Source organism: Symphalangus syndactylus, chromosome 16 (assembly GCF_028878055.3).
Source record: "Symphalangus syndactylus isolate Jambi chromosome 16, NHGRI_mSymSyn1-v2.1_pri, whole genome shotgun sequence".
Taxonomy (NCBI): Eukaryota; Metazoa; Chordata; class Mammalia; order Primates; family Hylobatidae; genus Symphalangus; species Symphalangus syndactylus.
The window spans coordinates 55624237-55646223 of record NC_072438.2 but is presented as its reverse complement, the minus strand read 5'-3'; the positions used below and the strand labels follow the sequence as shown (position 1 = coordinate 55646223).

Below are 21987 nucleotides of genomic sequence, written 5' to 3'. Positions count from 1 at the left end.
AACATTTTATGGAAATATTTTACATGTTACTTAAGCTAAAATTATATAAACTAAAATGATTCACAACATTCAATTTATGTATGCCTGGTGTACACCAATAATTGTATTATTGCCAGAAGCCAATTTTTAAAATATTAAAATTGAACTAAGTTTATGAAATTATAATTTTGGTATGTGAATCAATTTTTAAAATATTAAACTGAGCTAAGTTTATTAAATTATAATTTTGGTATGCAAATTCATAACCACTAAAATGGTAAATATATTTGTTCTATGACTTGGAGATTTACCATTTACGTAACTAAGGTATATGAATTTTTTGTTACAAATACGGTAAGTAAAAATAATAGAGTCTAGGTGTGGTGGCTCACATCTGTAATCTTAGCACTTTGGGAAGCCAAGGCAGGAGGATCACTTGAGGCCAGGAGTTCAAGACAAGCCTGTGCAACATAGCAAGACCCCCGTCTCTACAAAAATTTTTTTAAATTAGTGGAGTGTGGTGGCCCACACCTAGTAGACCCAACTACTTGGGAGGCAGAGGTAGAAGGATCGCTTGAGCCCAGGAGCTCAAGGCTGCAGTGAGCTATGATCACACCACTGCCAGAGTAAGACTTCATCTCAAAAAACATTCGTAAATAAAATTCAGGGGAACCCAAAAAAATCACAATCCCTGTGTATATTTACGAGCCAACCACCGAAGTGGCAGCATGAGTATCATGATCATACCTTTTCCTAACACATCGTATAACACAAGTGTTACATTGTTTACGCTTTAGTAGGGACTGAATCTCTTCACAACTAATTAATTTAAAAGACCTTTGTAGTAATAAGTATTACTGAAATGCGCTGGTAAATTAATACATTTGATTTTAATTTATAATTTAAACATCTCTCCAGGTTTTGTGTTTTAATCAAGAGAGTCTATTTTACTAAGAAAGCTAGATCATCCTGTTTATTTCCACCAGTTACATAAGGTGCTAAATCCTGGTCAGTCCATAAGGATATTTTTGAGCAATTATTTTAATCCAGACCTTTCAAATGTACTCACCCAAAAGCACATCTGATCTTTCTCTAGCGTAGACACCTCCTGGGACAAACTTAAAAGCTGTGCACCAGGCACAGAAAAATATTTCTAGAAGATAAAATATCATGGCAATGGTCATGGTTTTCCCAGGGTTTGTCCCTGAGTTAATAAGGTGTCCAAGTGTTTGAGGCCACATGGACGCAGTAAAGACGGCGAAGACACAGCCAGACACAGCAGCTGCCCATGTGTGCAGGTAAAGGAGCCCCGCAGCTGAAGCTGTTCCTGTTTGTGAGAGAGAGAAACGAATCAGGCAGGAAAGCAGTCGAGCTTAGAGGATGACCAATTTATAGCCTTTAGGACCACAACAGACCTTAGGGGTATACTGATCCAGTCTCCAGACAGATGAGAAAACTAAGGTCTGACAAGGTTAATGTGATTTGCCCAATGTCACACAGCCAGTTATTGTCTCAACTGGAGGTAGAATGTGGATCTAGTAAATCTCAGTTCAGTGCTATTTCTTCAGAAAGGGCAGGAGGAGGGAAAAAGGTATTTTTAGGTAATTGCTGTTAAGATCCTAACAGCAATAAAAACTAAAATTATCTGCAATACCAAAAATATGTCCATTGCATTTAACCAATCAGATGCAGGACATTAGAAAACAGGTAGAGTGTGGTTTCTAGAACACTTCTGTTAAGGGGCTTCTAAGGAATTTCTGTCCATCTAAATGCTACCACCTGTCCTACAAGAGGTACATTGACTTTTCCAACCACACAGCCCCAAGAGAAGAGGTAGCATTTGTAGGCTCACTGCTTTAGCAATTCTGCAATCAGTTCATTCATTACCCGACAGCCTGCTAGGTGTCGAGAGCTATGCATTCTGCCTGATCCACAGCAGGCACTCTGTAAATGTTAGTTTATTGAGCCAATGCTGAGGTCAAATAACCTTTCCCTCAATTCTTGTGAAATCAGCTTTGAAATAGCACTGCAGGGTCCACTCCATCTTGGGACCATCAATATAACCCCTTTCCATAGAAAATATGGCATTTTTGAAACATTCCAATCCATGTTGTATAATTGGGACCCACCCTTCAAGGGTAGCTACAGCAGGCTCTTCACTACTTCGGCCAAGAACTCCAGAAAGGAGTGGGAAGCAGAAAGTGGCCCCAGTCAGCATCTTAATGCCCCACGGCTCAATAAGTTCATCAGTACATTCCATTGCACCATCACAGGGCAATGCCACCTGCCTGACTGCCTATTTCTCCCCACTTCAAAAAGAACATCTCTCAGATGAGCATGAGAACTAGATTCCAAGGTCCTCTACAACCCATGGAGTTTAACTCCATAGGGAGATCTTCAAATACCTAGATTCTCAATGGAATTTTTTCATTTTAAAATAAAACAACTGTAATGCCTATTTGCTTTAGAAATTTTAAAAATACAGAACTGAAAAGAAGCAATTAAGGATTGTCTAAGATGGAGATAACCACAGCCAATATTTCTGTGTATTTCTAAGTCATCTTCTGTGTATATACAGAAGTATTTTTACATAAATGGAATTGTACCACATATTAAAGACTATATGCTGCTTTGTATGAAACATTATATCAGGAACATTTACTAGTGTAAATAATTTTTTTCTAAAACATTTTAATGTACATATAATACTTCACTGGATAAATACACCACAATATAAGTAAGCATTTTCCTATTGCCGGCCATTTGTGAAGGTTCCTACGTCAAGCTTTTAAAACAACAGTGTGATGTTCATGATCCCTTACCACATTACCTATTATCTCCTTAAAGCGGATTCCTAGCAACACAACTCTTATGTTAAGGGGCATTAAGTATTTTAAAGTCATGACTTGTGACCAGTTGCTTTCCTGAAAGCAACTTTCAGGAAACCTTATACCCAACTTTCAGGAAACCTTATACCCAACTTTCAGGAAACCTAATACTTGTCTTTGCTTCCTGCAGAAAACTTGCCAAGTCTCGACACCTCTTAAATCCTGCCAAAATTTCACCTTTAATTTGGTAAAAATCTTCACCAAATATATGTAATAATGCCAAAAATCTTTACCAAATTAAGGTCGAAAATGCTATGACATTTTAAATTGCACTTATTTGACTATTAGTGAGGTTGAATTTTTCTTACTTATGGCTTACAATGACTGTTTTTAAAAGAATGATCCCGAATTTGATACTGTAATCTGAAGACGTTAGAATAATATTGTTCTCTTTGTCTTACTACAGAGAATTATCTAGAGGGAATGAAAACATCTCTCAAATTTATCTTGACTGTTATCATTTTTATTTCTAATTTTAAATAGGCTCTATATTTTAAATCCACCAAAATTGTACTGTTTAAGTAGGTTATAAATTCAAAATTACAATTCAAATGCTACAAAAGGGACTTTTGACCCGTAACCCGTTTGTTCCCCTTAGTGATGGCAACCAATCCAGCGTAAGCACTTACCTTTGCATCCTTCCAGAGATACTCTACACATACAAAGAAATACATATGTACATGCATTTCCCTTCCTTTTTGTACACCAATGATAGTATATGATATGCACTGTTAGTCACTTTACCTTTTTCACTTAACTGTATTCCTTAACCGCTTTTGTTTGAGCCCTTCCAATAATCTCCCCCAAATCTGTACAACATCAAAGACATCAAGGAGAAGTAATAGTAACTATTTCAATAACAGTTATAATAACTGACAGGTAAGTTTTCAATAAATCAAGTTTTCTATATAGTAAAATTATCTGGACACTACAGTACAATGGGGTCCTATCAATGTGTTTACTATATCTAGCCTTTTTAAAAAATAGTACTCTGGCTTTACTAATTTAACCACTATCAACATTTAAAGCACCTGTATCTTTGCTTGTACGAAATTGTTCAGTCACTGCCATAATTAATTTCATGCTGAGTCTCCAGTTGGGATTGTCAACGTAAACTGTACAATGGGAAAACAGGATTCCTTTGGCCACAGCTTGCTTTATTGTGTGGTTTCCAGAGACAAATCACAGTGAAAAGTGGGGACCACCTCCAGATAATTAAGCTTGAGCTCCAACTTATTGCAGGTGAGTAAGTGATCAGAAAGCAAGATGAAGCTGGTGAATTACGGCCCTGCTTTCTTCTACTGCAAGCAGCCTTCTAGAAGCCTTAAATCTGCTTCTCTTAGAGTCTTTAAAGCTACTATTTAACACTCCAGAGAGACAGCAAAACTAGATTAGGTTTGACTCTCAAGGATATGACCTTACTTGTCTGGGGAAATAAGTATAAGACAGTAGGTTCACAGCTTTTCTGTTCTTTAACAGTCTATTTCTCTGTGTTCTTCACGTTAAAATGAAGCTGTTAACTACCTGCCCAATAAGCACTTTGCTTCTACTTTATGAGAAAAGGCATGATATAAATGCTGAACAAACTCTCAATGTATTTCTTTTTCCTTTTCCAAGTTATATGCAGATTAAGAAGCTACTGTATATGCTTAATGCAAACTCAGCACTGACAAACTTTCCTGGCCCTTTTCCTTAGGAATCTCACAAATAAACTCTCTGATGAGAAGAAAGATTACTGCTGTGTACACACAAACCTCCACAGGCTCCAAATACAATGCCTATCAAAAAATACACAAGCAAGTACAAACAGCTCAACAAGACTGCAACAGTGTGCTCACATAGCTCCAGGAGGAAGAGGGCCTGGCCAACCTCATCGATTTAGCCATGTATCTGGATTACACATACATTTCCATGCAAATGTGATGGCACTTATGGTGTACAGAAATTCACTTGCCATGTTGTCATCCTAAATCTTCTATTACTGATACAGTCTCTCAAACCCACACACAGCATCTAGAGTACCACTCTGAATCACCAACTTAATTAACATGTATTAACAACATCTCATCTCTCCTCACATAAACCAAATACAGTATTTGCTATATAATAAAGTGGTTTTTTTTACTTAGATTCAGAAAACCTGACTATAATCATTAAATACTGCCTTTTAAGGGAAAGGAGGAGGGCTGGCATAATTCTGTTATAGGAAAATAAGTTCAATGCTCCCTCCTCTTCACAAAGACTAGGGGAGAGGGAAGAGGGCAGCCCAAAACATGATTGTCTTCACTGATACTTCTGGGGTCCTAAAGGGTATAACTGGGAAGAGATGGGTCAGGTCTTTGAGTAAGCAGACATGGACCCCTGGGTGGGATCCATGACATGGATCCAGACATGGAAAGCTGGGTGGAATGCTGGGAGCTCCACTGTTACATGTAAAGGAGAAAGGGAAATGGAGCTTCATCATGGAATTCTAAAGGGCATTTTTGAAACACAGAAAAGCAAGGAATCTTGAAGAGTGAAAGAGGTCTGGCAGCTAGCAATATGGCAATGCACAGCCCTCATCTCCTCAGTAAAATCTGCTACTGATGAGAATTACTTAATGGGTTCACTGTATCCATCAGGTGAGGGATAGGCTAAGAACTCTGACTTGACCACTACCCAATCTATGCATCTATACGCTGCTGGTGAGAGTGTAAATTAGTCTAACAATTGTGGAAATCAGTGTGGCAATTCCTCAAAACAGAATTACCATTTGACCTAGCAATCCCATTACTGGGTATGTAACCAAAGGAATATAAATTGTTCTACCATAAAAACACATGCACGCATATGTTCATTGCAGCGCTATTCACAGTAGCAAAGACATGGAATCAACCTAAATGCCCATCAATGGTAAACTGGATAAAGAAAATGTGATAATATACACCACAGAATACTATGCAGCTATAAAGAAGAATGAGATCATATCCTTTGCAGGAACACGGATGGAGCTGGAGGCCATTATCCTTAGCAAACTAATGCAGGAACAGAAAACCAAATGCTGCATGTTATCATTAAATGGGAGCTGAATGATGAGAACACATGGACACAAAGAGGGGAACAACAGACACTGGGGTCTACCAGAGGCAGGTAGGAGGAGAGAGAGGATCAGGAAGAATAACGGGTACTAGGCTTATTACCTGAGTAACAAAATAATCTGTACAACAAACCCCCATTGCACGAATTTACTTATATAACAAACCTGCACATGTACCCCTGAACTTAAAAGTTATCAATCAATCAATCTCACTTGTAACCCATAAATTTATACAAATAAAATAATATATTTTAATTAAAAGTCAAGAATTTTTATAAATCTGCTACTTAACACATGTGCCTTGTTTATGTATTTTTGAGAGTAGGTAGTATTATGGCAGTGTAGTCCAGGAAAGCAGCACAGCCACAGGAGGAGAGGGAGGCGGAGGTAGGAGGAAGCAGGAACTCAGAGCAGGTAGTCACTGGTGACCTTGGTGACATCTGCGTTATAGTTGCTGTTTGCAACAGCCCATTTGGCCACAGTACATATTTGTGTGGTTGTATCTACTTTTAGCCGAGTTGCGCATGTTTGCAAACAAACCGGATAACCAAGCTCAGTGATGTTCTATCTGCAGGTAACTTCCACATACCTGTAACCCACCAGATCAAACCAGTACCACAAAACCACGAACAAGCTGGAAGCATCAATCCACTTGCCAAGCACAGCAGTACTGCACCTCTGTGAAAAAGGACATGCTCTAAGACATGTGACATTAGTAATATTTCATCATCCTGAATATAAAATAGAAATATACCTCCCACCTCTGGGTACATATAAGCGATAATGTGTGTGAAACAACCAGTGCGATCATGAGAGCCCACTGGGAGCCAATATTATACACATTCAGAACAGAGGAGGAATAAAACCTCTGCCATGAGATCAATGATATCTGCCAACTTATCACGTAAGCACAGTAACCAAGCTTTCTCAGACTATTAAAGTACAGTCCATGTTGGTCAGTAACATTTTAAATGATTCTGCCAAGAACAAAAAGCAAAGGTCATTGGAATGGTTTCTATTTAGTTTGCTTTTTTTTCTTTCTTTCCTCTACCTCAATACTGCTCTTGCCTAGAGTCTCTGCCTTCCCAAGACCAGTGTCAGTTTGATAAATAACTGATAGCTGTGTGTCTTTTAAAACAACCACAAACTATTTTATTCTTTTGCTATTTTGGCAAAAAGTTGCAAGAGGAGGAAAAAAGAAATTTAACTAAACTTTAGAAGGAAACCCAGAAACAATAATAGCTAGAACATAGGACTCATTTAAGTAGCTGTCACATAAATTAAGCTCAAAACCATAGCATGCACTACATACTAGGCACTATTTTAAGATTTTCCCCTGTAATTATTATTCATTTAATTCTCATGTGCCTATAAGATAAATGCTAATATTATCCCCATTTTGCAGAGGAGAATACTGGGGGAAAGAGCACGTAAGTAACCTGCTTGAGGTCATACACAGTAGCCCACATAGGACTAAGAATCTAAAATGGTCCTCAGGCTCTGGGATGAGGCTACTAGCCACATTACTGCCTGCTCCTACCTGTGTAAGAATGACCCTGGGGCTACAGAAGACCAAATATGAGAAGAGGCCATGAAAGACAGTGTGGATCTTTTTCTACTCCCAAATCAACAACAAATATTTTTGAGTGCCCACCATGTGCCAGGCTCCGTGCTAGGTGTTTGGGATGCATGAATGAACAACGATCCCTTTCTCCCATAGAGCTCATATTCCAGTGGGGGAGACATATAATAAACACCATTAATAAATAATGCAGATAGGTCCAGGCACAGTGACTCATGACAGTAATACCAGCACTTTGGGAGGCAGAGGTGGGAGGATCGTTTGAAGCCGGGAGTTTGAGACCAGCCTGGAAAAAATAGTGAGACCTTGCCTCTACGAAAAAAAAAAAAAAAAAGTTTTAAGTGAACCAGGTGTAGTGTCAAGTGCCTGTAGTCCCAGCTATTCACGATGATGGTCTAATGCAACATTTCTCAAGCTGGTTCTGAGAAACACACCTATTCTGTCAGATATTAATAGATGTTCTAAAGAAGAATTCCATGTTCAAATAACTTTGAGAAACCTCCAAAAGTCTCTAATATGCTGATGTGCATTGTGAAGCACAAAGAAAGGGAGATTGAAACGCACTGTTTCCTCAACCTATTGGATGTAGAAGCATTTTCTTTTTCTCAGAGTAACCATTAACATCTCAAGAAACCAGCATCTCACAGAACACAGTTTGGGAAATGCTGGTCTCGTGAGTTGCATTTCTGTCTTCAATGTCTCATTCTAACATACAGGATTAGGAAATGTCTGAGAAGCAAATGCTCATTTTATATATGTGAGAAAATTTCTCCCTGAAGTTTAGTTACATTCTTCTTGTGAGAAAAGCAAGGCCAGGGAGGTAACATGACTGGCCCAGAGTTGAATGGTGAGTCTCTCCTCGCTACCAGGACTCACCATTTACCATTAAAGTTCTTCCTTTACTCTGCCACAAAACTTATGCTTGTTTTCACAGGTAACTTTGGAAACTAAGCTTTAACACATAGGAATAAACTTCTTCCTTCCTCTCTGGCCTTTTGTTCCTTTCTTTCTTCTCTGCCTTCCTCCCAGATATGGAAGAAGATAAAGACTCTAAATGAAATAATATTTTCAAACGTCCTTGTTCAGGACCTGACACAGAGTAAGTAATCAATATTCATTCCTTTTCCCATTCCCTGCCCTCAGGAGACTTAGTGTCTAGACAGGAAGAAAAACATTTTTTAAAATCTGTAATACAGAATATAGAGTTTCTAACAGATACATATGTGTGTGTGTGTGTACACATATATAACACATATATAAAAATTGATTGGCTCAAAGTATTATAGTATGTGGCATAAAGGAGTATCCCCTGTGATAAGAGAATAATTCACAGAGAAAATGTTTGTGCTGGGTTTTGAAGGGAATAGGGCTTGCCAGGACATCAAGGCAGAAAAGCAAGCCCAGGCAGAGGGGGGACTGGAAGAGTCTGGCACTTCCAGAGAAGCGCAAGTGGGTTCGACTCAGGTGAAGCAGGAGGATAAGATCAGAAAGCATTTGGAAAGATAAGTAGGGGGGCCACATCCTGCCTTATATGGGAGAATTGGGGGCAGTATTTTCGCCTGGTATTGGGTGGGGAACTGCTGAGAGATTATAAGTAAAGGAGTGGTGGAATCAGATATGCATTTTACAGAGATCATTCTGGAGCCATGTGGAGAAGATTCTGCTAAAGAGAGACAATTAGGAGACAACAGTAATAGCCTGAATGAAAAAATGGTGAGGACTCCACTAAGGCAGATGTACTTAGGGATAGAGAGGAAGGGGTTAATCTAAGAGAAGTCATAGAACTGAGTTGGAGAAAATGAGGAAGATGGAGAATTCTGCGCGAACTCTTGGTTTCAGGTTTGGATGATGAGGTGGACAGACAAAGTGGACCTGGGCATGGGGGAAGAAGAACATGCGTGGAGGACTAGGAAATACTGAGTTCAGATTTGGACAAGCTGAGGTTGACAAGCCTGTGGGACATGCCCAGATCCCTGCTGGGGAAAGGTCCAGTAGGCAGCTGCATGCCTTCAATTGTGAGAATTCAGCACTACAAGAGAGAAAAGATATCAGAGGCAGATCTTTTAAGAATTCCTCCAATTTTTTTGCAAGAAGAGATGGAGCCAGTTACAAGAGAAAAGATGTGTCAGGAAGAGCAGAGAGAGGGTTAAAAAGGACCAAACACAAGGACCAACACTTGACTCCAGACTACTAACTCCCCGTGTGTCCCACAGCTGGAACAAGAAAGTACCAGAAGATGCAGGGATCTCCTGGCGCTGCCCTCCTTTGCTGAGAATAGAGATCTGTGCCCCAGGCAGCCAATCTAGTCTCCTCGGAGGACTGTGGTCTTGTCCTACTAAATGCCCATAACCATAACCAGAGGGTCTGGAGGAAATGGCCAGGGAATGCTGCTCCTCTCCCACCACTGAGAATGCTCTTCTGTGCAGGCATTCCTCGGGATGCCTATGCTGGAGCTCTGGGAACCTCTTACTTAGCTGTGTGCAACCATTGGGCCTCCCATATCTACTTTTCAGCAATCCTTCTGCACGGCGGAAAAGACCCTTCGGGTGCCCTTCTCTCCAGAGCACACAATAATTTCACGCCACATTCTGATATCTAGGGAGAGTGGGTTTGAAATATCTGGCTAGCACAGACCTAGCTGTCTGACAAAGGAGGCATTGCTTCCTCCAGGCGTAACTGCCAATTTTGTGATTGCTTCCAAACCCAAACTCACCCAAATGGGTTAGGATCTGGTCCTGGATGTGGATGCCCACTCACTGCCCATCTGGAAACAAGAGAGACTTCTCCAAAAACCCAGTGGGTGAGGAACACAAGGCTACCAAAAGCAGCCCCTGCCAGCAGCCAGTGGGGTCTAGAGCCCATCCCCGTGGCTGCCTCTCCAGTCTTCTTTTCTTCAGGTTTACTGCAGTCACCATCTAGAATTAAAAAATACATATATGGAAAAAGTTTAGTTATATGGAAATTCGCGCTCTACATTTAGCAGACTTTTAGCAGGGGGAGAAATGGTAACTTGGCTTCAAGAAGCTTACTTCGGAAGACGAGATGAGACATGCAACTACAATACGAAGCTAAACGTGCTGACAGCTATTTAGTGGGAGAGATAATTCCATGCAGGCCAGATAAGGAATGGTTTAAGGGAGAAAAGGCATTTTGGAATTCAACAGGTGAAAATGCAGAAAATTATTTGCTTCATGTGAAGTTAACGCATTGCAGAAAAAGTGTTTGTGTTTGGGAACAAATGTTGTACAAATTGAGTGGAACATTTCCAGTACACAAGCTGCTTCCTCCCAAAGAACAGGGCTCTCATCTCACCCTCTGTGGATGCAGAGTAATATTAGTGCATTGACTGGGCAGCCACTGTGCACCAACCCCTCTTCCAAGCCCTGTATATTAACTTTATATTAACTCATTTAACTTTCACAACTTTATGAGGTAGGCTCTACTATTAATCCTGTTTTACGAATTAGAAAACAGGGCCAGGCACAGTGGCTCGAGCCTGCAATCCCAGCACTTTGGGAGGCAGAGGCGGCTGGATCACCTGAGGTCAGGAGTTTGAGACCAGCCTGGCCAACATGGTGAAACCCTGTCTCTACTAAAAATACAAAAAAAAAAAGTTAGCCGGGCATAGTGGCAGACGCCTGTAATCCCAGCTACTCAGGAGGCTGAGTCAGGAGACTCGCTTGAACCTGGGAGGCAGGGGTTGCAGTGCGCCGAGATCGCGACACTGCACTCCAGCCCAGGCAACAAGAGTGAAACTCCATCTCAAAAACAAGAAAACAGACCCAGAGAGATCAGGTAGCCTTTCCAAGTTCACACAGCTGGTAAAGATAACCTAGGAACCTGGGATTGGAGCTTGGGCAGTGTAGCTCCTTGGTACTGTTTAGCCAAGAGGTCCAATTCGTCACAGCAATGACTTCACACACAAAACTGTAACAACTGGAGAAGATGCCAGCAGGAGGACTTCTTCGTAGAAACAGAGAGAGCCTATTGGGCAGATGCTTTGTGACCCCATCCAGCCCTCTACAGGACAGAAGGAAGGTCTTAGGGTCTGACTGTATGGCTGGCAGTCTAATTGCCCAAGAAAGCTTCTCTGACATTAACAGGATCAGAGTGAGGAGGGGCAGAGCCGAGAGCTATGGGGATGGGATGGAGTGGCAGAGGGCGGTGGTGACAGAAGGGAGGCCAGGGGTCTGGGGGCTCAGCAGAAAGTTTTGAGGAAAAAGAGCCATCTAACTGAATTTGCTGAGTAAAATGCAGTGTATTACAGTGGGTGACTCCACCCCCACCCAGGACCCAACAAATCTTCAAAGGAAACTACAAAAAATACTTGGTATGCTCAGATAGGCTGAGAAGTTGCAGGGTGAACAGTCAGTTTTATAAAGGAAGGCACAGAGCAGAAATGGAGGCAGGGACTGCCAGCCAGGAACTGGGTCACATACGTTTAAAACAGAGGCCAGATAGAAGAAAAGTCAGGAAATGTAAACAGTACCCTGAAGTTCGGATATTTATCAGGCTGTACCTGCAAAATGGGCTGCCCAAGTCTCTGCCTCTAGATATGAATGTAAAGCATATGTTAGGGGACGAGACCGAATTCTAAGTCACAGGGGGAATTATACAAGCACTTTGTTTGTGGTGAGCCAATACCCTCTGAACTTCCATTAATCTGTGAGATTTCACCTTTTAGTTACAGAAGAACAGTGACTCACTGAGAGTTACACAAAAAGCTAGGAGCAAGTTAACCAGAATCTACTAATACTTCTCCCTTCTTTTTAGAAAAGTCTCGGGTTGGTTTGTAAAACAAACTCCAAGCTGGGCATGTTTCTGTCTCAGAGAAAGCTGGCCCCTGGGAGAGACAGGTAATTGGAAAGTCGGCATGCATATGCAAGGTTTCCTTTCTTTTCAAGTCTTAGATTTGGAGCTTCAGACCTCTGGGAAAAAAAACCCAGGGAGTTCCAGTGACAGCTATAGGTCACAGAAACTTTCCTTAATGTTACAGATGTACTGGGGTCAGTGTGGAGGTGGAGGATGGAGAATCCCATCCTAGAGAGCCCTGACCAGGGGAAAGGAGGAGGAAGACAGAGCTGACTGCCAGCTGGGATATGAGGCCTGGTTCTTGTCTCCCACTGCCACAGTGCTACAAACCAGTAATGGTATTTTATTTTCACCATCTGTCTGTACAGGCAAGGAAAATGTGCCTCCTGCTTAGCAAATAGCCCACTGGCCGCACCAATTATTATTTCAGAGGAAGAAAAAGCTGAAATATAGATATAATGCAGAAAGACTACTTTTATAGATTTTCTTTTCAAGATGTGCAACATTCACATAGGAAAGGTAAGCTCTGCAAAAGAGGAAATTCCTAAGTTACTGTATTACCTGTGCCAATACGATCAAGTGTGGCTATGGCACTTAATGTCAGTATCACTTTGTTGGACATCTGATAACTCCAGATTGGGTTTAGTGAAGTATACCATATGCGTAGAACAACAAGAACAATCTGTCCTAAAATGAATCCCCAAATTCTGAGGTACCTGTAAGTGCAAAAGTATTTTTAAACACTTTTTATGTGGACTCAATGTACTATGTCCATCATGAATTTCAGTTTCATAGAATAAGTGGCTGAAATAGTCTTATTGGTAATTTGCAATAATGAATGTGACTTGGCCTCTATATAGCAACTTCAGCAACTTGCTATAATTCTTTAATTTTCAAAACCTTATTGAGATTGATGGCAAGTATTCACGTCCTTGTTTTGGGAAAAGGAAAAAAAGGAGACTTCGACAAGGCCATATGGAAGGTAAGAACTATAACCTGGAACTCCTGGCCCCAGGTTTCCCTTTGGTAACTGGTTATACTTGTTTGTCTATAAGTACATGAAACATTAACCATACCTTTGCAAATGACTTCCTGACCACCAAGTCACAGCTTGCACTATCAGCGAGGAAGACACCCCGAGTGCAAGAACCATCAGTCGAAGTTTGGCATTTGGAGCCTGGAAGGAGGCTATGCTGCCTACAAACAAAATAGGGAGAGCTAAGCATTTCTGGCAAGCGTGGATTGGAACTCCGTGATCTGCATCGATGCATGTTATCTGATACCACCTTTATACTCAGGAAGACAGAGTTGATGTATAATTTTATATATGTATTTAAAATTTTTATTGAAATACAATTCACATATCATAAAAGTCACCATGTTAAAATATACAATTCAATGGTTTTTAGTATACTCATAAAGTTGTGCAACAATCACCACTATCTAATTCCAGAACAATTTCATCACCCCAAAAAGAAACCCCATCCCCATTAGCAGGTCACTTCTCATTCCCTTCTCTCCACATCCCCTAGCCTCTGGCAACCACTAATCTATTTTCTGTCTCTACGAATTTTTCCTATTCTGGGCACTTCATATTAAATTGTACAATATGTGGCCTTTTGTGACTGCCTTGTTTCCCTTAGCATAACGTTTTCAGGGTGCATCCAGGTTGTAGCATGTATCAGTGTTTCATTATTTCTCATAGCTATATAATATTCCATGGCATGTATATACTACATTTTGTTTATCCATGTATCAGTTGATGGGCATTTAGGTTGTTTCCATTTTGTGGCTCTCATGAATAATGCTGCTATGAACATTTGTGTACAAGTTTATGTGTGAACAGATGTTACCATTTTTCTTGAGTACATACCAAGGAATAGAGTTGTTAGATCATACAATAACTGCTTCTATCACGCTTTGCCAAAGCAGCTGTGCCATTTTACATTTCTTATATTTCTACCAGTAATGTGTGAAGGTTCCAATTTCCCCACATCCTTGTCAACACTTATTATTGTCTGCCTTTTTTGATTATAGCCATTCTGGTGGGTCACAAATAATCTAAATTGATAGGAGTATTAACTGGTTTCATAGTTAATTACACAGTAATTAACCTAAAATATCTGAGGTGCCAGAAGTGAGATGGCATGTAACGCTCAGATCCTCTCTGTATTTATACAAGAATATCTCAGGACTCTAAAAACAAAGTTGTTTCATGTCCTTAAGAAGTATTTGTAGGGAGTTTTAAGACAAATCGTGGCTTACTTCAACCTCTGTTAGCAACAACAAAGCTCAATGGTCACCTGGAACAGCATTTAGCAGAGATTGGCCACTTCCTCCTCAACTCTGAGTAATGTTCCCTACCTATTCCATATTTCCAAATATAATTCTACTTCTGCTCAAGGGGATGGGTTTTCATGGAGGAAGAAAGTGAAAAGGGAATAGGAAGCATCAAAATAAAATACAATATCTACCCCAAACTTATTTTATATCACATCCCTTACCGTCACCAGAAGTTACTAGGCCAAAAATGGACTTAAGTAATGGAAACTGTCCCAGTAACTACTCAGTCTGTGGATCTATAGGTAAGGCCCATATAGGCAGCACCAAAGGTGACAAGAAAGTACCACCTATGAGATCACTCCCATAAAATCAACCTGGAGTGTGATAAGGAAATGAATCTTGCAAGACTCGGAGCTACGGTGGTTCATGTAAGGATACTGTAAGCCAATGCCAGTTGAAATCAATAATTATATACTCAGTTAAGGGTAGGAAACTTCATTTGTTATTTCTGGAGCTGAAAATTTCAAGACCATTTGACATGTCTTTCAATTCCTATGGACACCAACTTTGTAAAGGGCACACTTCTCAGGAGTTTTTACCACTATCCTTCTGAGCCTGAGTTGTTTTAAAAACAAGAGCTCTAGGCCATGAGCAGTGGCTCACACCTATAATCTCAGCACTGTGGGAGGCCAGGGAGAATGGCTTGAGCTCAGGAATTCGAGATCGGCCTGAGCAACATAGCAAGACTTCATCTTTACTGACACAAAACAAAACAAGAGCTCTATACCTTTGTGGGAATCCACAGAACTCACTGCTCTGACTGTGTTGTGTGATGGCAATGTCCTGGTGAAATGTCACTAGGCAATGCGTGACTGTGAGTATATCTGTAGGATATATTCCTAGAAGTGGAATTTCTGGTGAAATATGCATATTTGTAATTTTGATAATACTGCTAAATTGTTCTCCATAGAGGTTGTGCCAATGGATGCTCACACCAGCAATGTATGAGTGCCTGTTTCCCCACCCTTACTGCACAGTGCAGTCAGACTGCTGTTTGCCGATCTACTGGTCAAACTATAGATAAACATATCTGTATGTGTATAATTTATGATCTATACATTTGATTCCATTTTTAAGAACTAATTGTATTTCCTTTCCAGTGAACTGATCAGGTCCTGTGCCCCCTTTTCTATTGAGTTTTGGTCTCTTTTTATTATTGGTTTGTAGGAACTCTATATATAAGAGAAATTAGCCCTTTGGCTAAAAGAGTTGCAAATATTTTTCCTAGTTTCTTGTTTGACTGCTTACTGTGGTGTTTTTCATCATAATTTTCACATTTCTTGTGAATTATTATTTAACAAACTTTTTTAAATGGTTCCTGAGTGTTATGTCACAGTTGGAAAGAAAAATACAACATATTCAAGAGCTGATCAGTTCTTTAAGGTGTCTTTCTCCTACTCATTGCAGTGATTTTTAGGTCTTTCTAGTCTGGCAAAAGCATTGGAAACGTAAAACACATTGATTCTCAGTCTAGTCTTCCAATTACTAAAGCTCTTCTATGGTAGTGGTAAGGGAAAGAGAAATCTTTGATTTTTTAAATTCAAACATTTAGTATTCCAAGAACAGTCTACATAATCTCACTTGATTTTTAACTTAAAAAAACAACTTAAAGAAATTCTTTTAAATCTTACCAACAGTGATTATCCTCAGCAGGGTTAGCATCCACTTCTTGTTAGCCAATTTCCAGAAAGGAGTAATTGTTAGGAATATTGGAGAAAGAAATGCTATGCTAAAACCTTCAAGGCCAGTGAGTTCTAGTGTTTGCAAAGGAAAGTAATAGATCATCGGTCCCAGGTCATGGTAGAGAGACCAAGAAACATATCCTACAAAAAAAAAAAAAGTTAAAGAGAGAAAGTGTAACTTCGGCATTGTTTCTAATAATAGCCCTCTCCCTCCACTCCAGCCGCTTGGGCTGGTCATTCTTCTTCATGACTCTGGCCTGAACTGGGTTCCAGTTGTCTCCACTGACATGAAACAAAACAAGAGCTCTACACCTGTGTAGGGGTCCGCAGAACTCACTGCACTGACTGTGTTGTGCTTAAGAGACTGATGGACAGAAAAGCGATGGCAATTTCCTAGTGAAATGTCACTATGTAACACATGACACTGAGTATATCTGTAGGATATATACCCAGAAGTGAAATTTCTGGTGAAACGTACATATTCTCCCACTCCTCGCATCAGGCCCCAGTAGAGAATGGCTTCCTGCTGCCGTGAGTCTCTCAACATCCCTTGCTTGTTCCTTTCCCTTGCCCATATGGCTGTAGACAGTCTCTTTATTAAGTCCTATTCATTTGGACCATCTGAGTTGAATCTGGCATCCCGTCAGGACCCTGATTGACAAAATTTTCTTACCTAAGTTGTCCCCTGTATAATGAAAAATATTGTGAGTGTCCAAAAGGGCAGCAAGCAGCAGGACTCCCTCCTCTAACCCCAGACTACACCCAAAAGCACTTGAGTGAGGCAGCAGTCATCCCCTTGAGTAAACCATTTTCAGTCCAATCCTCATGAGGCAGTGCAGGGTAGTGGAATACCCAGATCTGAAGTAAGTTATACCTCTGCCAACAACTGCTGTATAATCTTGAGCAATAATGATAATTAACGCTATGGGCACTTGCCATGCACTAGGGTCTGTGCTAAGTATTGACATGGACCATCTGTCTCATTCCTTATACAGCCCCATATGCTATGAGGTGGGTACTATTTCCGCTCCCCTCTTATAAATGCAAAAACTGAGCAAGAACAAAACAACAAACAAAACCCTGAGACTCAGAAAGTTAAGTGAGTACCTAAGGTTACACAAGTAGCAAATGTCAGAGTTGCCCTAACTCTAAGCAGCCTGGCTCCAAAGGTAGCCGGTCTAACCACTAGGCGTGGGAACTTTCTACCAACTGACTTTCCAACCTCCCCTTCTTAATCAGCAAAACAGGACTTTCAACCCCTTCACAGTGTTGTTGGGAGGATTAAATGAGATCAAGTGCACTGAGTACCTAGTACCTGAGGTACTTATTGAATGCTAGGCACTGTACATCTCCCAACTTACAGATACAGGCTGAGCCAGAAAAAAATAGTCTGAAGCCCTCCAGAGAATTACCAGCTCCCAGAAAATCAAGTTCTCAGGAAGGCGCCCCACCCAGACCAGAGGGATCTTTGTTTTGTAACGAACCGGGGATTCTAGCAATATCCCAAATGTTTGTCTGGGAACTTTGATTTTATTATTCACACAGCTCTGACAGAATTACACCAATAAAATTGTCCTCGGGATTTTGTAAAGCTGGTGAGACAGCTCATGAGACTCGAGTCTGATGCTTTTCGCCAAATGCCCAAGTGTGCAGCCGACACCAAGGCCACTTGTCCTGGGCCCAGCCCACGGCAGCAGCTGCCGCCCGGTGTTCACCTACAGCTCCTGGGGAAAACGGGTGCCCCTTTCCTTCTGAATTTGAAAGTTCAGCGCTGAACTGTATTAAGTCAAACTTAAAGGCCGCGGGTGGGAGGCTTTGGGGACGGTGCCGGCCGCGCGGGGTCAAGGCCGACTCGAGGGGAATTCGCGCTCCTTGGGCACCATCCCAGGGCTGCTGGGAGCTCGGGCTACGGCGTCTCCCGCGGGCGCCTCGCAGACTCAGCTTGAGGACTTCAGTCTAGGTCTTTTCCTTTATTCCCTTCAGTAGGAAAAGTTCCCAGGGGACGATAAGCATCTCCACTCTGGGCACGGAGCGCCCTTTTCCTCCCACCCGAACTCAGCCAACCTGGCCTAGCGCCATGGCTCTGGACAGGGCCCAGGTAGCTGGCGCCCGCGACCGCGCGGCGAGGGGCTTCGGCTTACCCAGCAGCGACTCCAACAGGATTTCTCTCCACAGCGAGGGCATCGCCGCGGCGAGGGGCAGCGCTTTCCAGGAAAGCCGTGAGGGCCGGGCCCGCTGCCCTAGCCCTGCGCCCCCACGTCCCCGCCGCCGCGTCCTCCCGGGCCCGCGTCCGCGCCCCTCGTCCCCGCGTCCCCTCGCCAAGTGAGCCCCAACCAGCTGGCCCACTTGCCGAACCGAGGAGGGGTGGGGCCGGTCTGCCCGCCCCTTCCCGACCACACCCAGCCTCGCCTGCCAGAGCCTGGCCAGGCTGGGCGCCACCTGTGCGCGTTGCGCCGCCTCGGGCGCCTCTGGTCCCCGCCTTTGCCTCCTTGGCGCGAGCCCCAGCAGCACCCTTGGCCGGCGCAGGGGACATGCGTCTCGCCTCTGACTCTGCTATCGGGCCAGAACCCGGAGCAACCCCGGGGATGAAGCGCTGCCAGAGCCCAGGAGGGAGCGAACAAGTGCAACTCCGGACCAGTGGTGCCCTCGTTTAGACTAGGCCCACGGGGTGTGCTGCGAGGAGAAGGCAGAGAGGAAGGACCGCTGGAGACCCAGATGGGGACCCTGGAGGAGCAGGTCCTGTGCACCGGCTCCAGCTCCCTGGAAGCCTTAGGGGACCACGGGGCGCGAACCCGACCGTGGCGATCTTCAGGCCAGGGCGACGCATCGGAAGCGTGCCGGCAGGGCAAGGGCCACTGCTGGGCCACTCTCAGCTTTGATAGTAAAAATGCAGTTTGTTAATTGCCTCCTAGCAAAGGGGCCCAAAATTCCAGCGGCTGCAAGATAGTCTCAGGGGAGAGAAAGTAACTGATGCGAGTGGAAACCCGGCCCTCCCCTAGTTTATGAATAATGATATTTGAAAGTGCTTATCCCTAAAAAGAAGGTGGGAGGCGTTCTGATTAATGTGGAGAGTGAACTAGGCCAGCTATTTCTCGCTCAAATGTATCACACTCCTGGATGTTTTGGACTTGTTTAAGAACCCCTGAAAGCAATTTATTTTAATGCACTTTAATTTCTTAAGAAGAGCTTATTATTTATCAGTTCCAGAAAGTTTGCTCTGAAATTAAACAATGATGGCATGCCCAAAAATTATTAGAATCACATTAGCAGCAATCATTGCTATTAAGTCCATAGGAGTATTGAGCAAAGAGTTTTTTCTGTTTTGTTGTGTTTGAGACGGAGTCCTGCTCTGTTGCCCAGGCTGCAGTGTGGTGGCATAATCTCGGCTCACTGCAACCTCCGCCTCCTGGGTTCAAGCGATTCTCCTGCCTCAGCCTCCCGCGCAACTGGGACTACAGGCACATGCCACCACGCCCAGCTAATTTTTGTATTTTTAGTAAAGACAGGGTTTCATCATATTGGCCAGGCTGGTCTCAAACTCCTGACCTCATGATCCACCCTCCTTGGCCGCCCAAAGTGCTGGGATTACCAGCGTGAGCCACTGCTCCTGACCAAGTCAAGAGTTCTTAATCGGTTAATTACTAGCTCTCTCAATCTCAAGGGTAGATACATAGATTAATGGAATAGAAGTGAGAGACTGGAGATAAAAACCCCCTTTTAGGGTCAAATGAGTTTCACAAACTTGCCAAGACAATTCCACAGGGAAGAGTCTTTTCAAAAAAATGATTCTATGACCACTATCTGTATGCAAAAGAATAAAGTTGGATCCATATTTCACACCATATACAAATATGAACTCGAAATGGATCAAAGACCTAAATGTAAGAGATAAAACTGTAAAACTCGGAAAAAAACATCAAAGTAAATCTTCATGATCTTGAATTAGGCAATGGATTCCTATCATATATAAAACGCCAAAGCACAAGCAACAAAAGAAATAATAGATAACTTGGACTTCATTAAAATTAAAAGCTTTTTGCTTCAAAAGACTCCATCAAGAAAGTGAAAAGACAATGTACACAATGAAGTTCTGGGATACAAGTGCAGAACGTGGAGGTTTGTTACATAGGTATAAACATGCCATGGTGGTTTGCTGCACCCATCAACCTGTCATCTACATTAGGTATTTCTCTTAATGCTATCCCTTCCCTAGCCCCCAATCCCCCTACAACAGGCCTGGGTGTGTGATGTTCCCTTCCTTGTGGCCATGTGTTCTCATTGTTCAACTCCCACTTATGAATGAGAACATGAGGTGTTTGCTTTTCTGTTCTTGTGTTAGTTTGCTGAGAATGATGGTTTCCAACTTCATTCATGTCCCTGAAAAGGACATGAACTCATTCTTTTTCATGGCTGCATAGTATTCTATGGTGTATATGTGCCACATTTTCTTTAACCAGTCTATCATTGATGGGCATTTGGGTTGTTCCAAGTCTTTGCTATTGTTAATAGTGTTGCAATAAACATACGTGTGCATGTGTCTTTATAGTAGAATGATTTATAATCCTTTGGGTATATACCCAGTAATGGGATTTCTGGGTCAAATGGTATTTCTGGTTCTAGATCCTTGTGAAACTGCCCCACTATCTCCCACAATGGTTGAGCTAATTTACACTCCCATCAACAGTGTAAAAGCATTCCTATTTCTCCACATCCTCTCCAGCATTTGGTGTTTCCTGACTTTTTAATGATCACCATTCTAACTGCTGTGAGATGGTATCTCATTGTGGTTTTGATTTGAATTGGGAGAGAATACTTTTAAATCACATCTGTCCCACCACATTTACTTTGATCTCTATTTGCACTAGGGCTTTATTGGCATTCTCCCTTGATCTATTGAAAATGTCCCTCAGTGTTCAAAAGTCCCTGGATAATTTTGTTTAAAAAAATGTAATTTTAGAAATGTTAGAATTCATGGTGGCATTGATTGCTTTTTTAATGAGAAAACAAAGAGGAAGAATTAGATCCTCTCTTCCTACCCTTCTATTATATCTCTGAATTCTTGGAATCCTGCATATATCTGAAGGTCTCTTACAAAACATTCTAGCTATTAGATACCACTTTCCTCAGTATACAATTTTACACATTTGTAAAACTGGAACATTTGAGATGTTCCAGTGACATCTCAAGTCACACTGGAACGTACTCTCAAATGCATCATTCTTCTATTATCAGGTTGGAAAATTTGTAGCACATGGGAAGCCCCACAGTGCTCTCTCACCCAGCACATTGCAGATATACACAGCCACAGCTCTCTTCCCTGCTTCCCTCAGAGTTGACCTCAAAATCCTTCTCAGAAATAATGACTGGATAAACAAAATGTTGTATGCCCATTCAATGGAATATTATTCAGCCATAAAAAGGAGCAAAGTACTGATATATGCTATAACATATAGAATATATGTTATATGTTGTCTTGAATACATTATGCTAAGTGAAAGAAGCCAAACTCCAAAGGTTGCCTGTTGTATCACTCCATCTATGTGAAATGTCTTGAATAGGTAAACCCATAGAGGCAGAAAGAGCATTGGCAGTCACCAGCGGGTCAGGGGAAGGAAGAATGAAAAG

At 41.9% G+C, this 21987-nt stretch overlaps 1 protein-coding gene across 1 annotated transcript in view; it reads right to left on the bottom strand.

Annotated features, from left to right (window-relative positions):
• CWH43 (cell wall biogenesis 43 C-terminal homolog) overlaps positions 1-18701 on the bottom strand; it is a 78226-nt gene extending 59525 nt beyond the window's left edge. Inside the window, exons 1-7 of the mRNA XM_055246252.1 lie at positions 18504-18701; positions 16312-16503; positions 13414-13534; positions 12899-13053; positions 10239-10440; positions 6533-6621; positions 1049-1306 (exon numbers count right to left, since the gene is read on the bottom strand). Coding sequence (XP_055102227.1) covers positions 1049-1306; positions 6533-6621; positions 10239-10440; positions 12899-13053; positions 13414-13534; positions 16312-16503; positions 18504-18546 — 1060 coding nt within the window. The 5' untranslated portion in view covers positions 18547-18701. The remainder of the gene's footprint in view (positions 1-1048; positions 1307-6532; positions 6622-10238; positions 10441-12898; positions 13054-13413; positions 13535-16311; positions 16504-18503) is intronic.
• Positions 18702-21987: the final 3286 nt, after the last annotated feature.